General features: G+C 37.0%; 3 protein-coding genes across 5 annotated transcripts in view; 1 reads left to right on the top strand and 2 right to left on the bottom strand.

The window, feature by feature from the left end:
- The window catches only part of RPAP2 (RNA polymerase II associated protein 2), a 34,734-nt gene extending 33,963 nt beyond the window's left edge, over positions 1 to 771 (bottom strand). For both annotated transcript variants that reach the window (XR_015805416.1, XM_014884205.2), the window contains exon 1: positions 703 to 771. Coding sequence is in view for 1 of the 2 variants with exons in the window: in XM_014884205.2 (XP_014739691.2) it covers positions 703 to 745 (43 nt within the window). In the remaining variant the exon portion in view is untranslated. The remainder of the gene's footprint in view (positions 1 to 702) is intronic.
- Positions 500 to 18,047, top strand: GLMN (glomulin, FKBP associated protein). 2 transcript variants are annotated; one of them, XM_088169962.1, is made up of 20 exons: positions 500 to 863; positions 1,028 to 1,169; positions 2,395 to 2,513; positions 2,983 to 3,108; positions 4,472 to 4,591; positions 5,602 to 5,710; positions 6,374 to 6,620; positions 7,090 to 7,189; positions 8,148 to 8,335; positions 8,896 to 8,949; positions 9,589 to 9,619; positions 9,990 to 10,079; positions 10,614 to 10,655; positions 10,745 to 10,818; positions 11,120 to 11,204; positions 11,978 to 12,087; positions 13,145 to 13,208; positions 15,211 to 15,334; positions 16,698 to 16,780; positions 16,912 to 18,047. In XM_088169962.1, the coding sequence occupies exons 3-20, from the start codon at positions 2,448 to 2,450 to the stop codon at positions 17,017 to 17,019; spliced, it is 1,821 nt and encodes a 606-aa protein (XP_088026088.1). In that variant the 5' UTR covers positions 500 to 863; positions 1,028 to 1,169; positions 2,395 to 2,447; the 3' UTR covers positions 17,020 to 18,047. The 2 variants fall into 2 exon arrangements, with proteins under 2 accessions (XP_088026088.1, XP_014739706.2); XM_014884220.2 differs by having other exon boundaries at positions 500 to 868.
- On the bottom strand, positions 17,416 to 25,158 carry C9H1orf146 (chromosome 9 C1orf146 homolog). Its single transcript, XM_014884342.2, has 5 exons — positions 25,020 to 25,158; positions 23,072 to 23,165; positions 21,823 to 21,991; positions 18,619 to 18,697; positions 17,416 to 18,163 (listed from the first exon to the last, which is right to left on the bottom strand). Exons 1-5 carry the CDS (start codon positions 25,086 to 25,088, stop codon positions 18,044 to 18,046), a joined length of 531 nt encoding a protein of 176 aa, XP_014739828.2. The 5' UTR covers positions 25,089 to 25,158; the 3' UTR covers positions 17,416 to 18,043.
- Between the last annotated feature and the right edge of the window lie 787 nt (positions 25,159 to 25,945).

The following is a 25,945-nucleotide window of genomic DNA, read 5'->3' as shown; positions in this document are numbered from 1 at the left end:
TTTTGAGGGCTGTGATTTTAGTAAGCTGGTATTCAGCAACCAGTTTGACACACTTTTTAAAGTGTGAAAACAGACAGGCCCAACTCTTCTTATACTCTCATTCACCATGTTCCGTATACACAAAAAAGCTAAGGGAAAAAATAATTCTGACAATAATCTTGTGCCAGCCACACCCCCCGTCTCTGCAGCACAGGCTTACCCCGGCACCCCACTGCTGACTCCTCAGTTACCCACCGCAGGGTTTAGCTCCGGGCCGGGTCCAGCCCGCTACCCTCACACCGAGCTGCCCTCACACCGAGCCGCTATTGCCGCCCTCGCTGCCGCCGAGCCTGAGCCAACTTCCCACACGGCTGCCCCGGCAGCTGCTCCCCTAGACAAGGGCAACAGGCAGGGGAGACACGGGGCTGTTACCCTAGGAAGGACACAGGGCTGTAGGAAGGGCACAGCGCTCTGACCGGCTGCACGATCGCCGTCACAGCCCGTCCCCGACGCTCAGAGCGGGCCGGGCTGGCCCCTCACAGCCTGAGAGGACGGCAGGTCCCGGCCCCACACCCGGCCCGGCAGAGGCCCACACGGCCGGCCCGCCGCTCCCCTCCGCATGGCGGGTTGGGAGAGTCCCCGCTGTGCCGGTCTGGGGGCACAGGGAGAGCCCAAAGCGCCAGGCGGGGGAGTGCGGGCTGGCGTGCGGATCCGGGCGCTCACCTGCGCGCCGCCGGCGGGGCTTGCCCGTCTCGGCCGCCATCATCGCCCTCAGTGCCGCTCCGCCCGCCGACCTCTCACCCGGGGCGGAGCCGCTGCTCCTGCAGGGCCGGGAGAGGCGGCAGCGAGGAGCTGTGGGGTTTGTCTGGAGGGGCTGAGCTGAGGTGAGGTGGTACCCTTGTGGTTTTTAATTCAGCTGTGTATTACAGTCTGAGGCTGGCAGCCTCTTCGTCCCAGCCTGGGTGTTGTATTGCCAGAGAAGGGGCTGGGGTTCTGTTTATTAGGAGGGAGTTTGGTGAGTATTAATAGAACGTTTCACATGATTCAGATCCTGTCCACTTGCCGCTAAAACCTCCTAAAAGATTCCGTTGGAAACCCGATTAAGTATTAAGGCCGGAGACCATCTGCGAGCTCATCAGCCAGTAAATCCCTGGAGCAACGCGTGGGTGCTTGGGGCGCGTTTCGAGGCTGTAAGTACATTGGGAAGTTACTGAGGGCTGAAAATACAACAGTACTGCCATTTCAAATTGTTAAATTGTTTTGGCGGGATTAGTAACACTCTGTAAAATGAAGAACTTAAATGATACAACCTGTGGTAAGAAAGTACGTGGTAATGATGTGGTTAAAATGACAAGCTAGAAAAGATATGTTTCAGTAACATACAGATGTCAGAATGGGCCGTGAAGAATAGAAAGTGAGTTGTTTATTCTTTGAATAAAGAAGGTCACACACAGATGCTTTTGAAGCTTTTGTGAGTTGTCACCCTTTGGATGTGAGCATCCAGATAGGTTCATTACCTCTGTGTTGTCTCATGGAGGTGTGCTGGCACTTGGCCAGTGTCGACCCACCACATTAGGTCAAACATAAGGGAAAAGGCTGAGGATATTGCATGGAGATGTCTGTGTTTTGATGAATAGTTACCTAATTAGCCAGGTGTAGAGCTACTTCACACTCATAGTAATCATATAACCAGGTTTAGGCCCATGGCTTTAATTAAAACCATAATGATTATGACTGCTGCTATGAGATATCACATGGGATAACCAGGCCTCATTGTATTTGTAATTCATGGTCCTGGCTATGTAAAACTTGGTGCGTATTTAACATTACTCAAGTGTATAACTTCGTTGTTTTTAGCAAGAAAGTTTTACATTTTAATACCTAGAGGTAAAAGGCCACTGAACTAGTCCGGCCTAGACACTAGAAAGGAATAAATGAAACTGTATAGTAACTTTGACTGGACTGTTGATATAAACTGGCATCGTATTTGGATCAGTGCCTTCACATCCCAGACATTGGGTTAGTGTGTTCCAGTCAGGGCTGAGCAGAAGCTCCTCTGGTCAGAATAGTTCCAGAAAATGTAGTGTGTCATGGGCATGCACGGTTAGTGTGCACTGAGCCCAGACTTGGTCTGTGTTAGCTACAGTTTTCCATGTATGTGCCCATAGTAGTCACTGAAACCTTCAAACTTCTTAAGATGACCCAGATAGTATTTGAAAAATTGTTTCCCTATAGAAAGTGCAGGTTCTTTCCTGTCTGTAATGCTGTCTCCTGTAAATATGGGGAGTAGAATAATATAGCATACACTTCTTAAAAATAAATTTTCCCTTATTTTCTAATTATGTAGTGTTAATATTTGTCCAGGTTGTTCTTATTCCTCTGTTAACTTTTTTTAATTAATGTGATTATTTTCAGCCTCTGTTTTAAATTCGTGTGATATAATACTGCCCTCTTTATAATAAATTTTCATGCCAGAAGAACACAGTCAAACAATAATGGCAGTTGATGAACTTCAAGCCATAATACAAAGATGTGTAAGTAGTTTTCTTTCCTTAGAAGAAACAAGTCTAAGTAGTGTGAGTTTCTCTTCATATTTTATACTGAAAGGCAAAATGACCTCAAAAGACATGTCGGCTGTTAGTAGAACTCCTCAAGGGGCAGCTAAGTTCAGCCTCCATGTCTCATTGACTTCTCTGTGGTGCTTATCCCAAGATGCTTGATTATTTATTTCTACTTCATGGAGAAGGAAGTGTTCTTGTACCTAGGAACAAAAGCTGAGTGTTGTATAAAACATATCTTCCAAACAGAATGCTGTAGTCTAGACTTAGTGCTATTGAAACACTGCCTTGTCTTTTGTAGTAACTTTGTGGCTTTTTTAATATGTGAAAAATGTATAACAATTAAAATGATGCTACATATAATTTTGAAATGAAAGCATGGATTTTCTTATTTCTTATTTGACTTTAATAAGTATGGAGTTAAACATTCATATTTTCTTTCTAGCAAATTCTGGAAGAAGCTGATTTCAAAGGAGAAGATTTTAATCTGTTTCAGGTAGCAGGTCAGAAATGTTTGGAAGATGGACATGCAGCTCAGTTATTAGAAGTAATTCAAAACGAGAAAAACAAGGTGAGTTTAAGTTTGCACTACATGTTAGTGTTTATTAACACCTTTAAATATAAAACTGCTTATTAAGAGGGGAAGGCTACTTTCCCTGTGAAGCAAGGCTGTATGTATGAATAGCTAGTAAGTTGCCCTGTGTTAAGTGAACATTATTCTGTATTCAGGTAGCTCACAGAAACCCAAGTCACAGGAATCTTAACCATTAATAACTCTTCTTCTGTGTGTGAAGCAAAGAGAAAAGGAAGCAGAAAAGTATAATTAGGAGAAAGTGACAGTGTCCCACTTCCACAGGGCAGGGATTTCAGATGGTATACTGCTGGCATGGAGTCAGCTTTCTTCATGGCAGCCTGCATAGTGCTGTGCTTTAGATTTGTGGCCAGAAAGGTGCTGATAATACACCAGTGTTTCAACTGCTGCTGATCAGTGCTTGTGCAGCATCAAGGCCTTCTCTGTTTCTCACTCTGCCCCAGTGAGCAGGGAATTTGGGAGGAGACACAGCTGGGACAGCTGACCCAAAGCAGTAAGATATTCCACGCCATACAACATCATGCTCAGCAGTAAAGACACGCAGATGGGGACCCATTCCAAAGGAGCTGTTGCTTGGAGGTTGGCTGGGCATTGGTCTCCTCGTGGGAGTTGATCTGCATCACTCCCCCTGTCATGCCCTGCTGTCTTTTGTCTTTCACTTATTACATTGTCTTTATCTCATCTTGGGAGTTACTCTGTTTTGCTCTTTTGACTGCCCCCATCCCACTGAGGGACAAGAGCAAGCAAGCAGCTGAGGGGTGCTTAGTTGCTGTCTGGGGTCAGCCTACAAATGGATATAATAATATTGACCAGCTGTAGGAGCCAACTAGGCTGATGCTAATTTGAAATACTAATGTCTGTGGGCATTAGGGATGCTGGGACAATATACCAAATTTAACAGAGATAAATAGGAAGTTCAGAAAGAAAGTGAAGCAGTGTTACATGGGGCTCACAATCTGGTTTTGAATTTTGTGAGTTTGGAGTAACAGCTGAAAGTCTCGATCCCCTCATGAATCATTTGTCCAGATGTTCTTTCAGCACAAATCCTCTGCTCAGTCCTGTTTTAAATGTATTGTTATAGACATTTAGAAGTATATATTGACATGTCAGTGTTAATAATTAAAAGAAAACTATACAAAATATGCAACTGTGTTTATAGGTATGGGGAGGGAATACAATGTGTGTCAAATTATGGTAAGAGTTACTAAATACTCAGTGCCAGGGACAGTAACGGTTACAACCAGGACCTTGAGCTATTGTTGCTTTTGGTCTTTATATATACAATCTTTCTGGGTTTAGAAGACATCCAGTTTGGTTTATTCTCTGAAAATCTGGTTTTTAGGTTATCATCAAGAATATGGGTTGGAATCTCATTTCTCCTCTTGTTAGATGTATTTTCATGTATAAACAAGAAGACGATAAGCGAGAACAATGCCTGAGGATACTAGATCAGTTGGCACAGGTATGGTTTTGAAATACATGATTATGATACTGCAGTGTTAGGGAAGTTCTGCACAAAAAGGGGTGCTAGGTCATTAATCCATGAAGCTAGTACACAAACATATTTACACAATTTGATTCTGACAATATTTGCATAATGAATCTACATCACTACTTGGGTAAGCTGCTCTTAGTTTAACATTCTCTCACCTCGATTTAAAGGTACAGAGAATTCTAAAATCATGATGCATGGTCAGTGAGTAGGACTCATTGTTTGGAAGTGGTAGGCTCAGCCTCAGAGGTGTGGTTTTCACATTAAAATGAGCTAAGTTGATCTAAAGGACACAGTCTTACGTGAGTTAGCTGGCTTGAGTAAAATTAACAGTATTTTGCTAAATGTGTTTTCCAGTATCTAACTCAAGGTCTCTGTTCATGTTCTCTCTTTAGTTGTTTCAAAACCATTCTGCAAGACCTTGCAATTTTTCACTTATCTGTGTCAGAATAGCATTTATTGTTCTCTTTTCTATGATTCACTCTGCAAAGTCTTTTCCTTAAATCATTCACACTTCTTCAATATGAGAATCATTACCTGATTATTCTGATGAAGTAGGATCAGAAAAATGTTTTAACCTGTAAGAATCTCATTAATTTATGCACTCCAAAAACAACTTGCAAACTTTATAGCTCGAGTTAAAATTCACACTCAGATTCTACTTCTCTCTCTGCTCCTAAGGATTACTTTGCAAAGGAACTGTGATGTTTTTACAGACCATAAAAATCAGATTTAGTGTCAATGTTTACTATTACATGTTTTCCCCTCATATGAAAGTGTACACACAGGTATGCTCTACAGTAGAAGTTAATTGTAGGCATGTACTTATTGTTTCATATTTGTTTTCTTAAATCTTATCTTGGATGTTCAGCCCTTCTCCCTTGATATTCAGGAACTTCTGTATTGAAGTTTGCCTGTGATTAATTTTTTTGGTTATGGTCCTGGTTATTTAAAAAATATGCATTGTTCCTCTCTTGCAGCTCTGCAATCCAAAGGAACTTTTTTTAGGTTTACTTGAGCAGATTGAGCAGACTTCTGGAGAGCAAGTGTGTCAAACTGTCATGTTATTGCTTCAGCCTTTGCAGACAGGTGGGATTCAGTTTATCATGTGATTTCTGAATTAAATTATTTTCTCATTTATTTCTCAATTTAGTTTACCCTTCGCTGGAAGGTTTCAGAATACATCTGTTCTGACAAGCTTTACAGTTGAAGTCTGATTGTAGCGATCTCTAGGATATGTTATTGTATTATGTTAGATTTTAACAAGAGAAATAGAAAGAGTCTCTGTTATTTTTGCCATGGAGTAAAAACCAGTCAGTTCTTAGCAGAAAAGCTGGGCTATTGTCTCTGGTTTTGCCAAGCACAAAAGGAGTCAAGTAATAAATGCATTTTCCAGGTCAGATATGGATCATTTCACTTAGCCCAGTTCTAGAAGAGCAGATTTTTTTTGGATCCTCATCCTAGTGCTGAGGAGAAAGGAAGAACATTGAAATGCATGACGTATGTAATATTTATTATTTGCAAATATATGGCCATGTTGACTATACTATATTAAACTAGGTGATGATGTTTAGTTTTACTGGACGACTTGCTCATGTGGTTTCAGGTATCAGTCCTTCTCCTTCCCTGAAAACAAAATGTTTTCTTATCTAGTCATGTTGTTTTTCTTAATGTTTTCCTCAACTAAATAAATAATAATTTAATGTCTCAAAATGTTCTCTCTTTTTTTTCCTCCTTTTTTGTTTCCTCCAGTGCTTTTGAAACTTCAGAACAAGAAGGCCTACTCAGTGGGTTTGTCATTGGCCATGATTATGAATCAGCTCACTCCTTTACCTGTACCTTACACAAAACAACAAATCCAAGAAGATAAACTTGGTCTCTGTCAATGCTGTAATGCAGTGGTGGACTTTGCTAAACCTTTTGTGAATGAAGTTGTTAAAAATATGGAAAAGTCATCAGAATACAATGACACGGAGCTGAAAGAAGAATTAATAAAATTGTGAGCATTTTATGTCTGTATTATATATTCCTGTAACTTAACAAAATGAATAGTAGGCATTTATTATATAGGTAGCAAATAAATCATCTTTTACTGTTTTATAATGCTGCTTACATATATGTTAACTAATGTGGTATTTTGACAAAGAACCCCTAAATAGGCCTTATATATTTCTGCTTTCTGTTTAGTAGAGGGAAATGGTAAAGAACTATTAGTTGCTGCATTGTGAAGCTGATTTCCTCTGTTCCTCAAATTTACAAAAGTGAGAATAATCATAGTCTGGAGGTGAAGTCTAAGTAATGCTTCTACAGGAGATATTGGTTTGTTTTTGCTTTTTTTTATTCTCCTTGGAATACCTTGAGTAGCAGCAGCTGATATGAATATAGGCATTATTCTTGGTCATCAATGACACTGTCATAGTCTGTACTTACGACTGTGTTGGTGATTTATTCCACCCTATCGTTTTCAGCTGTATGAAAAGCTTGAAATACCCATTATTGACAGCTCAACTTGAACAACTTGAGGGCATTGAAGAACATCCTTTTCGGCGTTTTGCAACTGAAATTATAGTGAGTGCAGTTGAAATTAATTACAATGTGTGCAGAAGCAGTGGTCTAATTCACAACTGCCTGTAACTTATTCTAGTGGTCATGTGCTCTTTTTGATTTCTGTGTTGGTTAGTGGGGTGACTTATTGGGCTGTGTAAGATACATCCTGCCTTTCCTGTTAGGCACAGTCTGAAACCATGCTTTTAATGCTAATAATGGATTACCTTTTTTTTCTCTTTCTCAATAAACTTCTGTTTATGGCATTAGGTAGTGAGAGCTGAAGCTAAGGTCAGTAAGTCACACTTGGATGTCTTGCATAATCCTAATTTTTCAAAATGTGCCATCCTGGGTGTTGGGTTTGGACACCTCCAGGACAGTGAGCTGACCTTGATCTTCCCATTTCTCTGTAGCATATACAAGAGGAGTTGCACTATGTCCTCAGCCACGTGAGGGGGTAACCACTGTGGTATTTCTGATGTACCCATGTCAGGTGTTCCTTGTGTTGTGCATCATGGGAAAGAAAGGCCGTACAAAGCAAATCTAATTTCAAATCAGGACTTGCCTTTAGCAGCTAAACATTGTATTCCATATTGATTAGTGAGAAAAAACCAAAATAGTATTCTGTGACCTGAAATCACAGATTTTGTGACATAATTAATCTATTGTTATGATAGCATTGGGGATAAAGGAGTTGAACTAGGAGTTTGCAGGTGGTCTTCATTCTGTCTTTTGCTAACCTTTGTGTGCTTGACTTTGCTATCTTAGTAATATTTTTCCTCTAGGATTTTTGTGTGTGTTTGTGCATATATCATAAATATCACATTATAAATGTTATGTTTGTAATATATAAATTAATATTAAATTCATTTATATGCATGCTGTACAAGAGAATATACATAAATACAGCTAGAGCTTTAAAACTTAATTGGTATATAGGTATTTTAAAGGCAACTCTAGGAAATCTGTTTTTATTTTTTAGGACATTTTGTGGAATATAGGAGAGTTGATCCCATTAGTATTTGTACATCATAAAAGCAAAAGTCCACACTGGGAAAATCAGGAGTTTGCAGACATAGAGAGAAAGAATTCTGCAGATTCTTTGGCATGTCTGTCATATCTGATCTTTGTTCAGCATTTGGGTGTCGAATGCTTTCCAGTGGTTTTTAGGTAAGAACTCTTCTTTCTTGCTTATTGTAAGTCTGTACTTTGAAGATTCTTTCTGAGTGGAAGGGAACTTTGCCAATAGTTAAGAATGTAAACTGTATTTCAGTAATACTAACTTCATGTTAACATTTATGCATTTGTATTTTCTGTAACTTATGTTACATAAAGAACATTCCTGCAGAATGTTCTTTATATAATGTAAGTTATAACTACTTATAACTTATATAAAGAACATAATAACTAAATAATGAAACAATATAACTAAATATAGTTATATAACTACTATTGTATTTTAATTTTAGATGAGCTGTCCTTTAAAAGACACTATTATGATTAGTCATATGCTGAAAATTGTTTATTATTTGTTCATTTAAATATCCAGTTTCCCCATAACTTCTTAACAGTAATTTAACTTAGAGTTTTTGTCTATTTTAAAAATCAATAATTCTAGAAAGAGATTTTAATTTTTTAAAAGAATACTAATCGTATCAAATATATGAATTATGTGTAAGTGTAGGCTGATTCTTTAATCAGTTTAATGTAGCCTGATTCTTCTCTTCTAGTCCTTCCTACCTTCTGCTGTGCAATATGACACATATTGAAATGCTGCTGAAAAGGTAGGGGTTGTGGAATGTGCAGGTCTAGATAGTGGGTACAATCTTTTACAGTAATTCATAAAAACAAATTTGAAATATAGGTAAGTTCAGAGGAGGTTTATATACTTGAGCATTCAAATGGCAAGTTCCACTACAAGATGGCTTCTCTTACTAAAAAGCAGAAGTTGTCTAAACGTTTATGTATTATTTTCATCTTGTATTGTGATACCATTTTTAGGAACTTTATTCTGAAAATGTAAAATGAGTAGTTTAAACACATGCAGAATAATTGGCATATATTTAATTGCTCTTCTATAACAATTGCCAAAGGCAGCTGTTGTGAAAATATTTATTTTAATGTAGTCTGACATGATATGCAAAATGATTAAATGTAACACTTTCTAAAGGAAACCAGACTTTTCTATATATACTGAGGGGGAAAAAGTCATTTTTTGACTGTGAAGACATGAATCTAATGTTGAATTTCTCATCAGCAAGTTTATTCTAAAAATCTTTGGGAAGAGTAACAAAGATTCTGTATTTAGAAAATAGAATGCAAATTGTTGAGGGGAAAGTCTTGTTGACCTCTGTTCTACTATTTCTTCTGAAATACCAACTGTTTTTTTAATTAACAACTTAAATTTGATTTTTTTTTTCTAGAACAGAAGAATCTTTATTATCTAAAGGACTCGTAAGTTGTTTTTTTAAATTAAATTTTCAATGTTAGAATGTTTTATTTTTTCAGTTTAAGGAATGGTAAAACTTTTGTTTCCCTTCTAAGAGAGGTATAACTGATAGTTCAGATAATAACTCCAGAAATATTTTGAGGCTTAATTAAGTATTCTTCAGTCTCACAAATACATGTATTTATTGAACTTTACAGTCCTGCATAAATGTTTAAATTACAGCTATCACTAATAATTGCAGCTGCTTGGAACTTGCAATATCTGAATGAGTATTTGAGTGAAAACAGTTTTAGCCATGAAATGTTAAGCTGATAGATTAATGTCCTGTATATGTGCATAGTGTTGGCATCTTTCTTTTCTTTTCCCCACCTGCAGGATCTGTTTGAGAGCTGTTTATTGAGAATGGAAGATAACAGCCTTCTCCATCACTATTTAGAGTTCAGAGACTTTATTAATGTACCTCAGGTAATAAGAAACAGTGTACAGGAGTCTTCAAAGTTTAATTAGAAATACCTAGGTGTTTGAGAGAGGGCATCTTACTGGACCTTTATACACCTGTGCTGTTAAATGGAAGCCTTCAGTTCTCTGCTATGCAGAATTGTCTTTTCTACCTGCTGCAGCATGAATTGTCAGTGACAATTAAAATACACCCAGTGTATGTACAGCTCACTGAAGCAGGTGGGCACAGATCTTAGTTGAAAGGTGGTGCTTGCACATTTTTGTCTCCTTGCCAATCTGCTGCTGGGATGCATTCTTACCTGGAACCAACAGTACAAGAACAAGAATAGTGTTCTTGCAGATCAGCCCTGGGATTTTGACCACTGAGGCTATCAGGAATTTCTCTGATAAGAATCTTCTATAATCACCTGCACACTCTCAAGTGTGCTGTGGGTTTTTTGTTTGGTTCATTTTTTAAAGTCTTGAGTAGATTTTAGTCAGTGTGATGTAATGTAATGATCTTATGTAATTTTAAATTATATTTCCTTTCTCTGATTGCAGGATTTAGTGAAAATTATGACCCTTTGTCCTATGGAGCATATGGTATGTTAAGTGGCCTACAGAACCAGTTGAATTCTGAATGCTGAATTAATTTTTTTAGAATTCATCTGATAAACATCTGTTTCCTTTAGGGAAAGAAGAGTTTAAATATTTTGCAGTTGTTCATAGACAAGTTTGATACAGAGGGAAAATACACATTATTCAGGTATGCATCTAAGTCACTGTAGATTGTGCACATTAGCCTAGTGCAGCTTAATTTCATTGATTTCTGACAGAATTTCTATCTGATAAGCCATATTAATTTTAATATGTTATTTTTTTGATAAATAAAGAATTTCAATTGCCTCATATAAAATTAGCTGTCTTATGTAAGCCAGCGTTTAAAGGTTACATAGTCATGCTGTTCTTCTGTGGTAAAACTCCTACTTAGTGAATGTTATCTAAGTTTTGAGCTAACTCTATGGGCAGCTTTAAAAAGATAATATCTTGGTTTTGTTTCTTTGAAGGTGTTTATTGAAGACAAGCAACCACGCTGGTGTGGAAGGATACATCATTAAAAATATAAAAGATCAGATTCACTTAGCATTAACGGTAAGGCTGTTACCAATAAAAACCAAGTTGCCTTCTCAAAATTCTAGCAGTATGATGTTGGAAAAATGTCTACAGCTTTAATGTTGAGTCATGCATTAAAAAAATCCACTTTGAAAAGACACATAAGATTAGAAAAGTTTATTAAAAACATTACTTTGACTTTTTCTGTCCATGCACATTTAGGTTATAATTTTACAGTTGTATTTTTAATTGCACTATCTTATTGTATTTTTCTAAGAAGTTATTACCTTTTCTGTGCTTGAAAATACATTTCTTTCTTGAAGTGGAATTGCTCAGTATATTGTTTGATCCTCAGAGTTCCTAATTTTTAAAATATAATTCAAATATTACAGTCCAGATAGAATTATTAATTTTTTTCTTTGCTTTTATGATGACAGTCAGCATTTTATTTTGAGTGCTTTGCAAATGATAAATCTGTCAGGAAGGGCTGGGCTAGATCAAAGCCATTTTAATCTCATATTTTATAATAATTATACCAGAAAGTTGGGGAAAATTAATTAAAACTAAATGATGAACTTTTTACTATGCAGCTTCAAAATTCTCTTACTACATTTCTTTCCTGCCTGTCAAAAAGACAGTTTTAAAATTATGAAGGGGCTGACTTGTGTACTTCACTTGCAGGTCAATATTAGAAAATATTTCTTTCAGTGTTTGACTTTTTTTAACTTTCCTGTTTTATGGTAGTTACTGTTACATTATTTAAGACCTAAATTTTGCACTCAGCTGAACTTCTTCTGTATTTTTTTTTCCAGGAGGAGTATGATAACGTTTGGTTTACAGGACATCACCTGATCTCCCTTCTAGATTTAGTACTTTCACTTCCAGAAGGTGCTGAGACCGATCTTCTGCAAAACTCAGACAGGTGAGTTGTAATCACAATTAAAAGCTTTTATCCTTTCTTCATTATTGAAAAATACTTCAGATTACCTTACTACAATAATATATGCTGTCATATAATTAGTGAGGTGACAATATCAATATATTTTAAGGTTTTGGAACTAGAAATGTAAATGGTCACTTATTTTAGCCAGCTCTGTGTCAAAGAATGTCACAATGCCATTACATTAATTTTTAACAATAAAAAAGGATGTCCTCCATTCCATGACATAACTAATAGGTAAAGCATTATTTCCTCAGAAATGTGTGGTTTGTCAGCTCTCTGCAGAAGCAGTTGGAGGAATAAAAGCAATGTGGTTTGGTGTCTAATATGATACAGGGGCAGATGCAACATATGGTGCAAGGCATCTTTGAGGCAGTTTCACAGATTGCTACTGGGAATCCAGTGTTTCATGAGTAGGATTACAGATCCACCTGAACAGTAAATAATTGCATTAAAAAATAAAATAATTGAAATGTGTCTGAAAAATCTTGTGTATATAGGGCAAGTCTTCCTATATGATAAGTAATATGATGATGCTTAGGCTTGTAAATCAGTGGGGAGACAATGTCCAGATGGACACATACCTGCTTTAAAAAGCCCTAAAGTATGATGTTTAACTGTACTTGTTATCTGGAAAAAATAATAAATAATTTCTTCTCAAAAGTATGGTAAAGCAAAAAAAAAAAAATTTAGCACACTCAAAAGTAAAAATTCAGTACAGTAATAAAGAGAAATTGTCACGCTAGTTTCAAATCACCTTTGGATCACCGGTGATGCATTTTATAAATTCTGTGGTAAGGTTCTGTCTCTTGAGAGAGCTCTTTCCCTCACAATCACCAGCCTGATGACAGTTTCAGTTTTACTTGCAGTGTGAACTGTTGTAGGGACATCACTACACACTGGTGCTCTAGGTGGAGCTATACTGCTCAACAGATGGGTGGTTGCTTTTTGTACAAATGGATACTCCTAGCATGTCTGGCTAATGGACAATTAAAATTACTGTACTGCTAATAGGTATCTGTATGTTTTTAATTCGCAGGATTATGGCATCACTAAATCTGCTGAGATACTTAGTCATTAAGGATTGTGAAAGTGACAATCAAGTATGTACTATTTGATTTGAAAACGATTGATTAGCTGAGAGGTGGATTCACATGAACACTGTTATCCTTGATTCAAAAAACGTGGGTTTTGCAATTTGAAAAAATGCCAAAAAAATGCAATTTGCAAAAATGCAAAATTTGCAATTTTTTTTGCAATGATTAGTTCCCCAGAAGTGATGCTTTTATTAAGCAAAGCAAACTAATCCTTTTACTCTGCCTGTTGAACTGTGATCTATGTCTATAATATTAGAGTATGTCACCACACAATCATACTCAACCAGTATTCCAAAAACGAAAAAATCGTTATTTTTGCTTATTTGCTGGTATCCCTCAAACCTCCACTTGATTTTCTTTATAGCAATAATAATACAGTAATATCATTTTCTGGTTTCTAAAGTACAGAAAAAAATTCTGATCTACTTTTAGACTAATTTCAGATCTAGGAATAAATTTTTTAAGTGCCTAATAATGTTACTAATCTAAGTAGAATAACAGTGAAATAACTTGTACTGATTGCTGAAACTGTAATGAAAATGAAAAGCAAAATAGCTTTCAGTGGGGGCATTTCTAATTTACTATTTATGTAATTAGTTAATATTGGTAGACTGTTTGTCATATTTAAGGGTTGATTACTATTTAAGTGCTCACAATGGTCTCCTCAGTTACATATAAATACATAGCTTTGTAAGAAAAGTAAGAATTCCTCTTTTCTTAATAAAAAACTACATGTAGTAACATTCAGCTGCTCTAACAGTGCTGTCTAGTACCTGGCAAAAAGAATGTCCTTACAGTTTGAGGAAAAAATAGCATCATATCTTCTGAAGATTTTCCCTTGAATTTAGCCTGTCAGTTCTTCTTGACTTCCTCCCTGTCTCTCTTCATACAGTGCAAGTGAGGCAGAAAGAAAATGCCTCCTTTCACGTCAGTTCAGATATTTTGATTGCTGTGTAACAAGCATTTTCATTAATCAAGTTTAAAAATAAGTATTTTTCTGGAAAGTTCTTTTTTTAGCCACATTCTGGTGGAAGTAATTACTGCTCTTGTTATTTAAACCGTTAACTGTGTCATTTAGTATTTAAATGTGGTGAATTTTCCACTGTTGTTAGTGGACTCACTGTATTTAACATTGAAAATTCTTATTTTTATCATCCTTATTCTGCCCTTTGAGGATACTGCCTGAAGAAAGGAGTTGTATAAATGGCTCCTATATCCAGAGACACAAAGGCTGCTTTGTATTTGTTTCCTTCTACGGCAGTTTGTAGCAAACCCAAGCTTATTTTCCTCTCTGTGACCCTAAACAGCCTCGGTTTTGAGCATCTTTTCCTTGCACCTTCTGCTTCCTGAGTGCCGTTATTTAAACTCCTTCTTTCTACCCATCTCAAACTGGGGAGAATTTCGTTGTCACTGTGGCTACCATGCTGAAGGATGGGAGAGTAGCAGATCCAGTAGCATTCTTACAGTGCTTTTAAAATGCAGTATAGACATTTGGGAGGCATGGTATTTATCACAATTTTCATTTGGCATTGCAATACAGTGTTAATTCAGGAACGTTAATTTAAATATTTGTTCTGGTTTACTGCTGAATTATCTGATAGGAGCCTACTACTGCCATTTACTTGCTGCAGAAAAAGGCCCTAGAACCTCCCCTTCAACACATCAAGATTCTTTCAGCTTTGCTTACAGGATCAAGCTGAAAATGTGCATTTCCATTGCTGTAGTTACCAGTCTACACACTTCAGTCCTCCCTCTCTCTGCACCCTTTTTTTTGACTGCTTCATTGGCCAACCAACAAATAATATAAGGGAGAGAAAGAGCAGTTTAGACATCCATCACAATGCTGTTCATGCTTAAATGCATGAGTCTGCATTACTTTTCTTTCTCTTTTCCTCCCACCACAAAAGTGTATGTTATAAAGACTAGTCAAAAAACTTGTGCTCAAAAGCTTAGTATTGCAATGCTTCATTAAAACTGTTTTATAACCTTCTCTGTTCTGTTTGATTAGACTGGTGTATGGACCACACTTGGCAAGATAGAGCAGAATTTCTTAAAACCACTGCGTGTAGGACTCAATATGTCAAAAGCACACTATGAAGCAGAAATAAAAAATAAGAAAGAAAACAGAAAAGGTCGGTTTTTGTTGCTTTTTTGTTCTTATCTTTATTCATATCTAGAAACTTTGGTAATCCTTTGGAAATGAGGAACTGGTGAATGCTGCATAGATCAGGTTTTATTTAATTGTTGTCACTATTCTAAACTTCAAATAATAATTCAGTAGTTGCTGTATTAAAAATTTTCATAATTGGGCAGAAAAATCTGAATTTATCTGTCATCACATTTGTGAATCTTATGGAAACCTGATAGAACTGTCAAATGAAGACCTTCAGAGCTTGTTCTGTATTTATACTTTTGATTTTAATGTTACAAAGGAGAAACATAACCCTTAGGTTTCCTACCAGGTGTGGGAGGGTTAAAGAGAAAAAGTAAGTCACAGTGCTCTCTAAAGCCTGAAGCATTATGTTCATTTCTTTAATACTTTATTTTGTTTTAATCTGACACACAGAATCAGATTCTGCTCTGGGTTAAGCAGACACATTGCATGGGGCACAAGAGCTGTAGCTGCTTTAGGCAATCTCTCTGTATGTCAGATCCTCTGTTCCTTGTGGTCTCCAGTATAATTAAGATAGCCCAAGGAATTTGTGTCTGCTACTAAAAATGTCAATACAGCTTTTTGCCCCTAGTCTTATCCTCTTCTGTTGCAAACTACGTACTTAAGAGGCAAAGAAGGGGATTTTTTTCTCAAGACAACCTGTGGATATCTTTCTAAAGGAAATCCTTCAAAATTAATCAGAAAGCTTTTTTCTTAAGTCCCTCTTACACTTCTCTAGCCTTCAACAAAGTATAAAGAAATCTGAGTTTGGGAGAGAACATCTGACTTGCAACACTAAATGCTTTAGCTTTCTTCCCTAGTGTTTAATCTTTGTAAGCATTACATTGAATTTCAAATATGTGGTCTGAATGTAAGAGGTTTTCCCCTTGTTTTTCAGACCTCTCCCTGTAGTTTAGCCTGCTGCAAGTAATCTGTTGAAACAGAGAAGCCTGCAGCCTTTTCTTAATAAAATAAGTATTTAATGTCTGGATTCATTAAGTCAAGCTAAAGAACCTCCTAATATCTCCCTGGATGTGGAAATACTAAAAATGTATCAAAACCAGGCCAGAGAGCATTCTATTTTTCCTTTCAAAGAGCATGTGAGCTCTATAAAATTGGTTCCAGTTGCAGATCTTGCCTGTTGAATGATGTAGGCGTTGGTGTTATACAAAGTATAAAGATATCATCCAACTCCATCTTCCTCTTAAGGTTCAGCACCCTCTGTCATGTGTTTAATCTATACCTAGGTTTCTGTTCTTAACAATTACTGTCATGAAATGCTGGTATTTTAAATATTCTTTTAATTCTAAGTCATGTTGGTTTCTTCATGTTTTCTTCTACAGAGGCACACAGTTCTGACACAGTTTGCTCTGTAACTGTTAGTGGGGAAAAGATGCCTCCCATGACTACTGGAATGCAGCTTCAAGTGAGTTTGTACTTCCCTTCAGTCACTCAGAAGTATTGACTTTTTTTTTTTCAGTGTGGAGATAAAAGAAAATGTAAAATGGGTAAAAAATAACCTAATAAAAATAACACTCATCTTTCTTGTCATTTCAGGTTTTGCACTCAGCTCTCTTCACGTTTGATTTAATAGAAAGTGTTCTAGCTCGAGTAGAAGAACTCATTGAAGTGAAAACAAAAGCTGTAATGGATGAAAATAGTTGAGGCAGCTGAAGTGTTAGAATTAAACTCCTGGCAAGATCATTTGTACTATGGGACTTCAGCTGCAAGGGAGGCTATGGCCCTTTAAAGAAGAGCAATTTAGGGTGGCCTCCAGAAGAACTGCAAATGCTGCTCCTCATAAGTCTTGTTGCTGTTCTTTTTTATTTTATTTTGCTCTTGTTGCATGTGATTAGCAGATACGATCTATTTACTCCTCTTCAGAATTTGGTGCTTTTTTCTTAAGTTTAGAAACTAAAAGCAGAGGTGTGTTCTTCTCTGTGGCAAGGAGGGATGGTTAGGCATTTATTTTTTTTAAATTTTCATAATTTGTTGGGTAATAGTTGCTGACTGGTGTTGTGAATTACAAAGATTTTTATCAAGTGATTGAAGAACTATTAATTAAGAAGCGTAAGATATTTTTATTAGCACATTATAATGTTGACAAACAAGCTTCTCTATTTGCAGACAGGACTGTAAGGTACAGAGAGATAACAGTACAGAATATACTGTCTATAAATAGTAAAAACACTGTGGCAAAGGAAAACAAGTTTAAAGAAAAACACATCAACTTTGAGCCAAATAAGATGTTAGAACTTAGTAACATAACAGATAACACTTGTGTTAAAAAACATTTTAAGGCTGCATACATACAGCTGCTGTTTCTAGGGATACCCGTATTTTGGAATTATTTTGATCAAACTTATCTATAATCATACAGTTTTCCTTAAGATATAGTAAATGTTTTGGGGAATTATTAATAAAGAGATGAATCTCTAAGGTCAGAACCAAGTTAAAAATAAGGATGACTTTTCTATAGTGCAGCTAAACCAACTTTCTTTCCCTCCCTAGAAAGCACATTTGGTATCCAAGTATGCTATTTTTCACTGTATAGCTGTTAAACATGAATTTTCTTTCCAAATGCATATGTTGTATGTAGTCTTTTGAAATGTAACTATATTTTTAAGAACACTTTATATTTTGTTTAAAACGTAGCCACTCTAATTATGAATAAAAACCAAATATTAAATTAATTACAGTGCGATTGGTACTCTTGAAGCATCTTCCAAACTGGACTTTTTTCTATTATTTGGGCTTTTGTCATTTCCATTTTGCAACGAGTATCATCTGCTTGTGGCTTGGAAGTTATCTTGGAGAAAAGAAAAATGAGTATTATAGAGTGACTTTTAGGTAGTAGAATATTCAACGTTTTATTTTTCCAATAGCAGAAACTCAGAGTTATTCAGCAGTGAAATCTGAATCGTGTGTTCTGAAGTAGGTGTTCAGGAATGCTGTACACAGAGGTGAAATACTATATTTCAACAGGAGTTAACAGTGAACGAAGACATCCGAACTTAACAAGGGTAAATAGGAGCCAAACAAGCTCTTACCTAATTTCGTTTCTTAAATGCTATTAAGAGCTGTTACGTTACCTTGAACAGTAGTTTAAAGACCCAGCTGATGCATCAGTCCTACCTTAGTGTATTAATGGATTGTGGTCAGTATTACCTAAAAAGTTCCATTAAGGAAAACCAAGCATTTTATAGTTTGTGGCTTTTCCTGAGTAATACACTAATACTTTTAAGTGTATGCAACTGGACTTACCTTAGCCATAGTTAGCATTAATTTAACAATTTCAGCAGGATTATGAACTGGTATTACACGTAAATTGCTGCCCAGGAATCTGCACATCAAAATAAATAAGGTTACTTCTAGAATATATATTTAATTTGTTCTGCCATGAAACTCAAACAGCATTCCCATATGATGCCAATAGCTTTTTAGTGTGCAGTTTTACTTACAGAGAAGGCTGTTTTTATCTTGAAAGGCAAGTGCAGCATTCATGCTGTTTGTAAAGCCATCTGTCCCATTTCTGTACCACTTATTTAGGTTGGATTTGGAAGGGCTCATTTCTTTATCTAGGTCTCTTCAACAATCAATCAGCACTTCTTAAGCATGTGTACATTCAGAGAGAGCTAAACCCTCTTCTGTGATATTGCTGAAGACTCTTTGCAGTGGCAGTAAAAAATATTTAGGTTGTTTTTATGGCTGTGGAAGAACACAGCAAAGTACCCAAAAACAGTGTGCTAAAAATACTTCAGAATTTGAACTAAATCTTTGTTGTGTACTATAAATAAAACAACCCATATTCCAGGCACGATTAAGATAATGAGATAATTCCACTACTTTCATGTAAAGACTTGTTCACTCAATGCTTTAACCTAAAATGAATTCTTTCTATAAATAGTGTTATTCATATGCACTCATTTTTGAGAAGGGGATCTGAAGATTTAAAATAGTAGCATGAGTTGTCATTCAGTGAGGTTATGGAAGAGAGACATCAAAGCTTAGGCAAATGCAGAGCATCTCCCCAGGAATTGCACCTTAAGTGTGTTGTAGCAATGACGTTACCTTTGCTGCTGTTTTCTGTCGTAGAGCTAAAACAGGAGAGGGACTTCACAACAAAGAATGAGGAATTTTAAATAACCAAAATGAATTTAAATAATGCAGATGAAGTGCCCAGCTGCTCGGTTGCATAGTCCCCTGTGACCTCCCCTTGTGCCTGCCACCTGTTCTTCCCTGCAATCTGTCTGATGACTTGGACTCATTCACATTAAGACCTCCTGCTGGTAAGGTATCTCATCTGAACTTGTCTGCCAGCTTCTAATTAGCAAAAATAAATGTTACAGGCACTGTCCTTCTCTAAGCATAGGCACTCAGGTCCCTGGTGAGTTTTGCTAAAATGTGATGTCAGAACAAGGGTTGGATTTACATGTAGAGACTAGGGAAATAAATTGATACAATTTTCCTAATATCATTCTAATATTAGTAAAATTGTATCCAATTTTTTTCCCTAAACAAAGCATGACTTAACAAAATGCAACAAAGAAACAATTACATGTACTTACCTAGATCCATGAAAATCTATTTCTGTAATTAGTTTTGCTTCCAATAACAGCAGGTCTAAATTTAGTGTTATTAATTTGATTGATGGACAGAATACTGGGCATTTGAACATGTCTGGCCTTTCCTTCAAGGTGTTTAAAACTTATCATACAGATGCACTGAGGTTATTTGTGGAATGCTCATTTAAGTTGTGATGATAAACACTACTCTTCTGCCACTACCCCCATACTATACACAACTCTACCTAAAGTATTCGTGTTGTTAAAATAACTCTGTAGTTTTCTTGTTAATAGGAATAAAAAATAATCCTTCCTAACTGCAGCAAAACCATAGATAAGCAGAAAGAAGCAGTAATAGAAGACAACCTGACAATACTAAGGGGCTTTGTTTTTTAACAAATCCAACAGGTGGCTTGTACTTTCAAAGGGGCCATGGCATAAGTATCAACCCCACCAGGAGAAGCTGAGTCAGTGATTTACAAACAATAGCAGAACTTCAAGCTGCCAGGTAGTAAAAAAAGCACATGCATTTAAATATATATATTTATATATATATATAATTGTTCCTTGGCAACATCAATTTGATATCACTTGCAATGAAAAATTTTTTAATAAAATTACTGACTTGCCAAATGGAATACAGTTCCAAAACATCACATTATAGTGATCAGCATGTGCACAAAACCCATTGTACATAACCACAAAGCAGATTGAGAATTAGCATTGCCATTACCTGAATAATGTGGTCTTGCTGAATGGTGGCTAAACTTTTAAAACCTCTCATGAAAATTTACAACATTTTCACAAACAGGTAATAGATTTCTCACATTTCATCTCATACACTCTTCACTCATCAGCATTTGGCAATATGCCCAGGATTTAATGAAACTGGTGCCAGTTACCTCGAGGAGGTAAAGATCAAAGACATCATTAAGACAGTCACTTCTTTGAGGCCAAGAGTGACAATCAGCTGCAGTTAGGGCTACTGTACCTACAAGAAAATAGTTCTTACTACAAGCATGGAGCATAATCTGATCACTGTTGTCAGCAGGTATGTACTAAAATATGCAAGTTTTCAGACTTCATTAGAAATCAGAGACAGAAGCTTCAAACAAACCAGTTTTAATATTGTTTTATACTTTTGGTGTAAAATAACATTAAGTATTTAATTGTTCTAGCAGTGTAATAGATACTGTTCCAAGTAAACATTTTAAAAGCTGGTAAAAAATCTGCACTTTACAATAAAGCCCTTTCTCATGATGTAAACTTGCCTGTTCTGTTTTGAAAATGACCATATATGATTTGAAAATATGATTACAGAGCTAAAACATTTGTCTGATTTTTCCAATTCGAGAGAAAACTTTAAAAATAATTATATTACATAGCCTTAAAATGACTGAAAGGAATCTTATTTGCTATGTTTGAGGAACATCCTCTTTTGTTACCTGTGATATGTCAGATTGATTCATTTGGCATTCTTTTTATTTGCTATAAATAAACAAATGCTTAATTTTTTTTTTTTTACAGTGCATTAGTAAAATAAAATTTGTGTATTCCTGAAATAATTCACAAAGGGTAAGGTTGGAAAGGACCACAGTGTGTCAACTCCAACCTCCCTGCTCAAGCAGGGTCATCCTAGAGGACACTGCACAGGATTACATCCAGATGGTTCTGGAATATCTCCAGTGAGGGAGACTCCACACGCTCTGGGCAATCTGCTCCAGTGCACAGTCACCCTCACAATGAAGAAGTTCCTCCTCATATTCAGGTGAAATTTCCTGTGCATCAGTTTCTGTCCATTGCCTCTTGTCTTATTTATTCCTAAAATATTACTTCCAAATCCAAGATGGTTATTTCATTTCTTCTTAGCAATATAAAGTTCAGTTTCATGTTGAAATCATACCTTCTCTGAATCCTGAACATGACACTCCATTCTTCTGGTCTATGAAGAGCAGCTGACAAAACCAAAAAGCTGTTCCGGTGGATGCTTATGAACTTCTGAAGTCTTTTGGAAAACTCTTCTTCCCCTGTCCTAAGCAAGTCTTGAGTGTCTGACAGCATAAATGCAATGCCTATTGAGGAAACTGCTGTAAGTGTACAGGTCAGGGCAGTCATGGGATTAAGTTCTCACCACAAACTGGGAAGCACAGATCTTAAAGCAACCATTAGTTTAAAATGAAATGGAACAGAACATGAATGAATTTCCACATCTATGTCAGGGAGATTTGGCCAGTGATTATTAGTAATTTTAAGATAAAACTACAAATATATCGGGTTATTTTTCTACCATAACATCAAAAAAACAACTATTCAATCCACTCAAAGTAGACACACCTGAATGCCTTTGAGAGCACATGCTTCAGAAATAAGCAACTGCTATAATGGAATGAATTTGAGGCAAATGCAAAGGCTGACTGAAAAGCTTAGGAAGTTCTGTTTCTAAATAAAACAGTTGTAAAATCTTAAAAGTTAGCTAAACTGTTTACCATGAAAAATGAACTTAGAGCTCTGTCAGTTTAAGTTGTTCTGAAAGGGAAAGTTAAAAAGGCTGAAGTTTAGGAGGCTTGACAACTGAGCATACAAAACTCTATCTCACTGTGTGCTAGCCTTTAAAGGCCAGGAAAACTGAAGTATCTCATCTACATGTCTAGAACATCTAAAAAGGAAAAAACCAGCTATTTCATATTTACAGTTTCAGTGATTTCCTAATCAAATCCATTCAAATAATCCTTTCCTCACCTCCTCTGCTACCACCAGCTGTGCAAATTCAACTTGGAAGTTGAAAGCCAAAGATGTTGGTTCACTCTTACATTTACAGCCATGTATACTAAAAATTTTGATGGCAGCTTTGGTATTTAGCAAGGTTGCTTAAACACAAATTTACTGAACAGTTCAGCTGATGATAACCAGATCTCATGTAGCTGTTCTATAACACATCCAAAAAAATAAAATACAATGGAAGTGTTCAATCCCCAACATTATCTGTTTCATCCTCAGATTTACACAGAATCATAACACGGCTCCTTCCACTACTGCACGACATCCCAACAAGGCAGATTTTATTCAGTTTAGTGTAGTCCTCAACTGACTGGCCTGATTCTGTACTTCTTTGGATTTTATGATTTATAAGCATAAACTTTAAAGTACTGTACCAGAAAGTGGAAAAATCACAGATCCAGTTTCCACTGATTCTGAATATCGAACTCGGTGTTGTTGCCTCTGCAGAACTGTAGAAATTTCATGATCCTAAATAAATTTTAAAAGGTTATTTTGAATAGTTTTCAGCCAACAAGTAAGAAATATTCTTAAAGCATCAGATGAACCACTATGACCTTTGGCACTGTTGTTAAAAAAGTATTTTTTATTCCACTTAAATACGAAAATGTTAAACGTGATAAATTAAGGAAATTTTGAAGTATTTAATTGGAATTACAAACACTGAATAACAATTCTGTATGTGTACGTTCAGTTTGTCTCAGGAAACTCTTGCATAATGCATAAAGAAGCTCAAACATTTTACAGTCTGTTTTGGTAAGATGTGCTAAAGGAGGATTTGCAGAAGCGAGGATCATACAGTAGTGTGTTTCTATGACTCTGGTTAATTAGGCTGCATTATTTTCACAGATGTCAGCATCTCAGCTGGAAAATTGTTCAGAAATTCTTTATGGGACATGATTTTCTTTAAAGCTTTTTGACAGAATGTAATCCACACAGGAAAACTAGAACATTGCACTATGCAGCATAATCATCTACAGAATGGAATGTGTTTGGATATATTTTTCAGCCTGCAAAAAGCATTTCTGCAGTAAGTTCCACAGAAGCTGCACGAACACACATATATTAAAGGTTAAATCACTGAACCATTTTAGCTAATAACATGTTCTTTAACCTACCCATTCAAAACACAGCCAGCCTGCTAATATAATGAAGTGCCATAATTTAGTGGAAGAGTACAACAGAAAATCTAGATTGCAAGTGAACCTTGAAGGAGACATTAACCAGAAATGTCATGCTTTCAATTGGTCTGGAAAGGGAACACTCAGTGGCAACTGCTTGTAAAGGTTAGCTACATTTTGGAAAAAAAATTCTCAGCTTCAAAGCAACTGCTGAATTATTCAATGTACAAATATAAATAACAGCTGTATGAAAATGATAGCTCATAACCAAAACTAATACAGAAAAGCCATCCTGGATTTGCATTCAGTTACCTCCATCACTTTGCTTATGGGGAGCCCTTACTAACAGCAGTAGTTTTGACTATTGCTGAGGGTAGGAGTGAGTTATCCTGGTAAAGCTGATGAAATCACTCCCACCATATTATGGCACAAACATGCACAGTTTACAGGCTGTAAATTCCAAAATGAGCAGGCAAGTAAGTATAGGCTTTAAACCGAGGCGATTCAGGAATTACTTTAACAGGGCTCACCCACTTACACAATGGGCATGGGGTGATAAACGTGTCAACCAAACTAGCGTAAGACATCCTTGCTTGTGAATCAAAGCTCTCTTGCCTCTCAATTCTCGCCAGCTGGCATGAAATTGGCCTCAGCTGCAGAAGCTAATTACCAGCTCCTTAACATACCCTTTCACTTTACATGGGAACAGAGTCAACGCTTCTGACGTTAACAGATAAAATATCCATTAATATCTGTAAGAATCAGTATTTTAAACTGAATTATGTACTTATAGAGTAATTGTCTATCCCCATGTTGATACTGTATAGGAAAAAATTAAAGTATTAAGGGAGGAATTCAGAAAATTCAGCAACGTTTCTGATGGAATTATTTATAGAGCAAATTGAAAGAGGCATCAGTGCAGTGCAAAAACGATGAGTCAGGAGAATGTCCTAAAGCAGTGTAACTCAGAATAGCAGGTGGCAAGAATACTAAATAGATATGGAAGTAGGTAGGAGAAAATACAATTGCACACAAAAAGAACCAGTATTCTAATAGAAGCAGCTTCAGACTAATATCTGTTTCATCCTGAAAAAACTGTCTTCATTGACCCTGAATAAAATATTTCCATTTACAGAATATAGGAAATTCTTCTTCCAGCCTCTCCTAGTGAGTCAGATGCTGGTCTTGACAAGCGGTATCCTACCTGCAGAGCTGTGCTCATAATGACCGTCGTTATCCACCTTGTCTGCTCCTGCCCGCAACTTCCTGCCATTTTTTCAGTGGTTTAATAGCTCTGCAGTGAGGTGCCACTTCTAAAAGTTTGGGAAAAGAGAGACGACAAATATTTCCTGCCAGTTAACGAGGCGAGATGTCCGAAGCACACAGAAGAGCCGATTAAAAACCAGCGGAGCACCGGCAGGAGCGAGAGGCGGCCCCGAGCCTGGGCCTAGAGGCTCCCGTTATTGCGCCAGCTGCTCCCAGCGCAGCCTTAGCCGGACCCAATGCAGCCTCAGGTGTCTCCAATTCCAGCATCAGCCGGTCCCAATGCCACCCTCAGCTGTCCCCAAACCCAGCCTCAGCCACCCCCAATGCCACCCTCAGCTGCCCCTTCCCCGGCCTGGAACCTGTCCCGGCGCTGGGTTGGAGGGCGGCAAAGCGGGGCCCGGCGGCGGGAAGGGAGCGGGGCCCCCCTCACGCTCAGCCCTCACGGGGAGCCGCGCCGCGCTGGAGCCCCAGCTCCGGGGAATGCTCCTGTGGGCCGAGAATTCTGCAGCTGTTTCTGGGCAAGAACAGGCCAGGTTATTTTCTATAGAAGTTACATAAACACGTAAGTTTCACAGGACAAAAATGCGAAAGTGTGAGAAAACACCACCTTCAGTGTAAAAGAAGTACCGAGTGTGTTGAAGTTTCTTTAATCAAGTAAGAGGAAATAATATTTCAAGAAGAACTGGGATGCTGAACCATTAAAAGCACTGCTATCCAGCTCTGCTCTTTACTCAGACATGAGTCTAGCTTCTCATACTATCTTCTGAAACGGGTATTTTTACCAAAAATCAGACATTTTACTAAAGGTTTTTTTCTTTTCAATCACTTTTTAGGGCATTTTAAAATATAAGAAACTAACCTCAT

Source organism: Sturnus vulgaris, chromosome 9 (assembly GCF_052056855.1).
Source record: "Sturnus vulgaris isolate bStuVul1 chromosome 9, bStuVul1.hap1, whole genome shotgun sequence".
Classification (NCBI taxonomy): domain Eukaryota; kingdom Metazoa; phylum Chordata; class Aves; order Passeriformes; family Sturnidae; genus Sturnus; species Sturnus vulgaris.
Note: the sequence above shows the minus strand (reverse complement) of the source record. Positions and strands in the feature narration are given on the sequence as shown.

Coding starts and splice junctions, on each gene's coding strand:
- GLMN (XM_088169962.1), top strand. CDS start 2,448: ATGCCAGAAGAACACAGTCAAACAATAATGGCAGTTGATGAACTTCAA. Junction 3,109..4,471: donor TTCAAAACGAGAAAAACAAG/GTGAGTTTAAGT, acceptor TCTGGTTTTTAG/GTTATCATCAAGAATATGGG. Junction 8,950..9,588: donor ATTGAAATGCTGCTGAAAAG/GTAGGGGTTGTG, acceptor TTTTTTTTCTAG/AACAGAAGAATCTTTATTAT.
- C9H1orf146 (XM_014884342.2), bottom strand. CDS start 25,088: ATGGCAGGAAGTTGCGGGCAGGAGCAGACAAGGTGGATAACGACGGTC. Junction 18,698..21,822: donor ATGTTCAGGATTCAGAGAAG/GTATGATTTCAA, acceptor TTTGATGTGCAG/ATTCCTGGGCAGCAATTTAC. Junction 18,164..18,618: donor TAATGCTAACTATGGCTAAG/GTAAGTCCAGTT, acceptor CTTTTCTCCAAG/ATAACTTCCAAGCCACAAGC.